This window comes from Gigantopelta aegis, chromosome 14 (genome assembly GCF_016097555.1).
Source record: "Gigantopelta aegis isolate Gae_Host chromosome 14, Gae_host_genome, whole genome shotgun sequence".
NCBI lineage: Eukaryota > Metazoa > Mollusca > Gastropoda > Neomphalida > Peltospiridae > Gigantopelta > Gigantopelta aegis.
In genome coordinates, this window is record NC_054712.1 from 47,659,435 (window position 1) to 47,665,568 (window position 6,134).

Genomic DNA, 6,134 nt, shown 5'->3' on the forward strand with positions numbered 1-6,134 from the left:
TCAAGCGAAGATTGCCCATAGAACGGGTTCTCGTTGGCACAAACAACATACACCATTGCGAACATACATTATATAAGCATTTATTTTCACTCCAAAATTGAGAACATTTCCGTCTCAGTTTTTTGCTATATGACTGCATCTGGCTGTAGTACCGGTCCGAACAGGTGGTTCATTAACCGATTCACTCCGGCTGTCACTTGCGCTATATACCCATGTCCCAAAAGGTCGATGCACAATATTACAAAATAACATGGGCAAAATACAGCCAGAAGGCTTACCATTAAACATACATATTGTTTTAATTCTTCACCATTTCCTAGAAGTGAATATGTGAACCATAACATGTGTCACAATTAGGAACTACAGTGGACCATGATGAATGAACTCTCACCCGGAAGTGATCTGTGTAGTGAGACCTTAGAAGAAGAGCGGGCCCGTCAGGAGTGAAGAAGACGAATGGTGTGGGTGAAACCCTGGTTGTTGCGGCGTTCCACCCTGGGACACTACGACACCCTGATGCAGGAACTCACGAGGGAGTCCTGGGGGGATTTCAAGTCCTACCTGCGCATTGAGCCCGCCATGTTTCGTGAGATGCTGGACCGGCTACTTCCCAGAATTACGAAGAGCGATGACAGCAGTCCTGCCCTGGCGCTTGGACTCAGACTGGCCATCGCGTTGCGCTTTTTGGCGACGAGTGACTCGTACCACAGTCTGGCTTTCAGTTTTCGTGTTGCCCATAAACTATCTCCATCCTGGTGCTCCAGGTGTGCAGTGCCATTGTAGCCGAGTACAAAGATGAGGTCCTGATGCTCCGTTCGACCCATGACGCCTGGCGAGGAGTGGCAAATGGTTTCTACAGAAGATGGAACTACCACCATTGCTGCAGGGCCATAGATGGCAAACACATTCCCATAAAGAAGCCAAACAAGTCCGGCATCGCATACTATAACTACAATGGGTTCTTCTCCATTGTTCTCTTGGGACCCAGCTTCTTCATAACCTTCCCCTTCATCTTCAACCATGTCTTCTCTATCTTGTTCCCTGTCTATAAAACTCTTCTCTCTGTCTGCCCTGTGTCTCCACAAACTTCGTCGCTTTCCTCCCTTTTGGTGGCATCTTGAAATCTTGAAATAAATCCTAATGTAAATCCTCCACTCATGTACACTGTGTGATGATTAGATGGATTATGTCCATTGTGCGAAGAGCCGCGCCTTATACACCCGCCACAACAACCTTGCGGCGGCCTCACGGCGCCCTTGCGGCGGCCGTAACAACCGTGCGGGCGCCTTGCGATTGCCTTGCGGTCGCCGTGAGGCCGTCTCGCGGTTTGTTAACTAGCGCCTTGCGGTCTCCTCACGCATTTTGATTTCATGACTTTTACGATTGCCGTGCGGACCCCGTAACAAACTTGTACTTGGTGTCACTAAGGAGGAAACGGAGGACTACGCCAACATCAGCACGTCGACCACCCCGGAACAAAACGCCTTGCCTACCAGTGTCTACACAATTGCACGAGTCTCCCCTGGGTTGTCATGCCACGACCAGAAGAGGTCAGGTCCTTATAAGGACCCAACGGGCAACCTAGGGAGACAACCAGCATCATGAAGGTCTATAATTAACGAGCTACTCTCGATCCACTAACGAGCTACTCTCGATTCAAAACCTATACTAGCTCGAACGACCGTTCAAATTGCGCCAAATTTTCCTCATCAAAATTGCGCACCACTTTCTCTTTGGCATTAACGGCTCCATTCAAATTCCATAGCACCACCACCACCACCCCCACCCGCCTGCTACCGATTCAATCGGGCTGCTGGTGCTCCTTTGCACCTGCCAGTGCAGGCGGTCCCTCCCCCCTCCCCCCCACCTTTCCTGTCATGGACGGAGGAGCTGGCCAAGGCCGGCTCTTGTGCCCACGACAGGCGTGCGCTACAACAGCTTGCTCTGAATGTGCACGTAAAACCCTATGACCTGACCTGACCTGACCCCGTAACATTTGTGAACACTGCTTCCGCAGCCCGCAAAGCCGTACGATTTATAAAAATTCCATCTACAAACCGCAGACCGCAGACCGCAGAACCGTGCAGCGGCAGCATCATATGTGACCGAGGCATTAAGACGGGTGCGCTCAGATTAACATCTAATGTGTTATACGACTAGCCACTGGACAGTCGTAGAAGTAGTGATAGAAGAAAGTTGGCTGGTTTTAGCCTAACATTACATTAATATAATGTTTCTTAAACCACTAAAAATAGGGGCAGGCCACTGGCGCCCCGGTTTAAATCCGCACCTGACCATCCTGGAAATATCTACCAAATATGAATAGTCATGATTCTTGTATAGGATATACAAAACTTGTATAAAGAAATACAATAAACAAATAAATAAATAATAATCATGTAAATGAAGGAAGGAACGAACGAACGAACGAATGAACGAAGGAACGAACGAACGAATAAGTAAGTAAACTAGACACGACTAACAACAAACATTGTTCACATATTTTATTTTGTTTTAAATAATTAATATAATTAATATATATTTTTGTAGATTTTATGAATATTGAAAACATGAAATACGTTCTTCTAAATTTATGTATTTTTTGGTTTTTTACTGACAAACATACCACACTAAATTGTCTTTTTCTCTTCTTTTTATTTTATTTTATTATACTGCGTTTCTACAAGCTGATGGCAGTCCGAATTCTCTCTCTCTCTCTCTCTCTCTCTCTCTCTCTCTCTCTCTCTCTCTCTCTCTCTCTCTCTCTCTCTCTCTCTCTCTCTCTCTCTCTCTCTCTCTCTCTCTCTCTCCAACAACTTAAAAATAAATATACACAAATAAAAACAACAAAATATAGTCGTGCTAAAAGGCTCAGCTTCTAGAACTAATTAAAACAAATACATTGTAAACATATTCTATAAAGAGTAAATATTAACAAGTAAACATTGTGACCAACCCTACAATAAGTTAACCGGCGGAAGCGGAAATGTATTGTGAGCAAAACTTTTCATGATATCAAATTTAGACTGATAATGCTGCATTCACAGTCGTGCTACAGTTTTTCATTTTCGTTTAAAGAGAGTAACATAAGTACACAGAACGAAAGGAATTTAAAGTAATTTAGGATACAGTAGCGGATCCAGGGGGGTCCGGACCTCCTCCCCCCCCCCCTTTGTAAACATGATGTGTTCAGCTGTAAGGCGCACTGTGTAAAGGGAGAGATGAGTCATCACATATGGACCCCCCCCCCCCCCCCCTTCAGAAATACTGCACCCGTGCCTACGGATATTGTTCTTGACAATAAAATAGGCTGCATTAGGCTTATCATTTGCTGTACTTACCGTCAAAATGTTTTTTCTTCTCATAAATTACAAAACAACAAATGTGTCAACACTGATTCATTCTTGGTGTTATACTAAGCTTAAAAAGCGAATTTGTTTTTTTAAAGTTTCTTGACGACAGCGACAAACGATAGGCCAGTTTGAAACAGTATTCCCCTATAACTAATACGACATTTTACTTTAAATAGAAATAAATATTTTATTTAACGACACACACAACACATTTTATTTACGGTTATATGGCGTCATACTTTAAATAAATAAGTCAGAGAAAGAGAAAGAAAAAACCCCGTGTACTAACGTTATTGAATCATTGACTGTGATCATTTATGACATGATTATTTCTTATTATTGAATTAGCTATTAATTAATTATAATAATCCTCTATGTTAAAAATCTGTCTGGAATTGGCTTTTTTTTATTTTTATATCAGTAGTCTTAAGTAAATGAGTCTAAATTTACAAAATTGAGGTCAATTGGCGACAATCTCCTGCTGGCTCTGCCTCATTTTGATTCATTATTTAAAGCTTGATGAGGTCACCTTGAAAATCTGGAATTGAAAATAAAATATTACTAAATGTTGTTAGAGGTATTTAATAATAATAACAACAACAACAATAACAAACTGATTATTTCATAATAGCTCAAACTGTCATAATTTGTTTTTAATGCTTAATATTTACTGAATCTACAAATAAAATGTCCAAGGGGCATTGTTGAATTAAGCCCAAGATTGGAATAAAGTCTCTTGGATTTCTTTAGGGTTCTAGTTTATAATATAATGTAGTGCAAATGTCGTTTTCGCCTTATCGCAGCTCGAAAGTATAGTATATGTGAAGTGAATAGTTGTATCAGACCTATAAGCTGTACTTGTTTTTCAAAATTGTGATGGCACATTTAAAGCTGCATCAAGGCGGACAACTATGTCCAATGTCTGATGATAGTAAAAATTAAAAGTTTAGTAAAGCCGATGTTGTGTTTCTGTTTTGCAATATTATAATATACTAGATGATGCAGAGACAGCACTGGTGCTATAACGCACTAACCAATTACCTGTGACATTGTCCCCGGTCACGTGGTCATCTTGCATAGAGTACAGGGCATCCTCTGGTCCTAAAAGCAAGCTCTCCAAACTGGGTATTTTGTCCACGTAATACGGAAGGTTTTCATCCTTGACCTTGTCTTTTGACTTGGCTAAACTTCGTATCACCTAAACCAACGCGCAAATAATAATAATAATAATAATAATAATACATGTATATATATATATATATATATATATATATATATATATATATAATAAGAGATACGCATACATATATTATATACTCTTTTTGTTGTTGTTAAATTAACCACTTAGAAAACTATCACTGACATCTGACATCTGGGAAATGTTGAAAAAAAAAAGTAAAGTAAAAGTTTGGTTTGTTTATCGACATCACTAAAGCACATTGATTTATTAATCATCGGCTACTGAATGTCAAATATAATTATGGTCTTTTGACAGTCATAGAGAAAAAAATCCGCTACATTTTTACATTAGTGGCAAGGGCTCTTTTATATACACTATTCCACAGACAGGATAGCACATGCCACAGACTTTGGTATATGAGTGGTGGTGCACTGGTTGGAACGAGAAATAGTCCATTGGGCTCACCGACGGGGATCGATCCTAGACCGACCGCGTATCAGGCGAGCGTTTTACCACTGAGTTATGTCTCGCCCCTCGGAAATGTTGAAATGCGCGCACAAAAATCGCGCTCATAGAAAGCAACCTTAAATTAAAATCAGTACACTTTTCTGGTGGACTTACTGGGGTGAATTTTACTCAAACCACTCTAAAGTCAACTCTGGTCTTAATTTCTACCAAACCGTTTATTACGTGATCTTAATTTCACTATGCTATTTTCACTAAAAAATAAAATTCTCGTGATCCTTTTTAATCAAAAACCAATTTCTCGTAACCTTTATCGACGTCTTTTTTTTTCTTTCTTTACCGAAAACCAATTTCCCTGACGTTCTACCGATGTTATTTTCACCGAAAACCAATTTCCCTGACGTTCTACCGATGTTATTTTCACCGAAAACCAATTTCCCTGACGTTCTACCGATGTTATTTTCACCGAAAACCAATTCCCGTGACGTTCTACCGATGTTATTTTCACCGACAACTAATTCCCCTGACGTTCAACCGATGTTATTTTCACCGAAAACCAATTCCCGTGATCGTATCGATGATATTTTCACCGAAAACCAATTCCCCTGACGTTCTACCGATGTTATTTTCATCGAAAATCAATTCCCGTGATCGTATCGATGATATTTTCACCGAAAACCAATTCCCGTGACGTTCTACCGATGTTATTTTCGCCGAAAACCAATTCCCTTGACGTTCTACCGATGTTATTTTCACCGAAAACCAATTCCTGTGACCGTATCGATGATATTTTCACCGAAAACCAATTCCTGTGACCGTATCGATGATATTTTCATGGAAAAAAAACAAACTTTACTGACGATATTTTCACACACAAAAGAGTACTAAATAACAAACAAACACAAAATAACAAAAAAATAACAAAAATAAAAACAAAGATGAAGAAAAGGAAGAAGAAAAAGAAAGAAAGAAAGAAAGAAAGAAAAAAGACAGCAAGAAGAAAGATAGAAATTACTAGTGAGATTACCGAAATTATTTTCGACTTCAATCCAGATTTTATCCCGAATTCGTTTTCATCGACGTCATGGAACTCGCCAACACACGTGTCGTCACTCGATGGCTTCTCATCTACAACA

At 40.1% G+C, this 6,134-nt stretch overlaps 1 protein-coding gene across 1 annotated transcript in view; it reads right to left on the minus strand.

The window, feature by feature from the left end:
• Window positions 1-2,489: 2,489 nt before the first annotated feature.
• The window catches only part of LOC121389534, a 14,781-nt gene continuing 11,136 nt past the window's right edge, over window positions 2,490-6,134 (minus strand). The window contains exons 6-8 of the mRNA XM_041521198.1: window positions 6,026-6,126; window positions 4,395-4,551; window positions 2,490-3,891 (exon numbers count right to left, since the gene is read on the minus strand). Of these exons, the coding sequence (XP_041377132.1) occupies window positions 3,863-3,891; window positions 4,395-4,551; window positions 6,026-6,126 (287 nt within the window). The 3' untranslated portion in view covers window positions 2,490-3,862. The remainder of the gene's footprint in view (window positions 3,892-4,394; window positions 4,552-6,025; window positions 6,127-6,134) is intronic.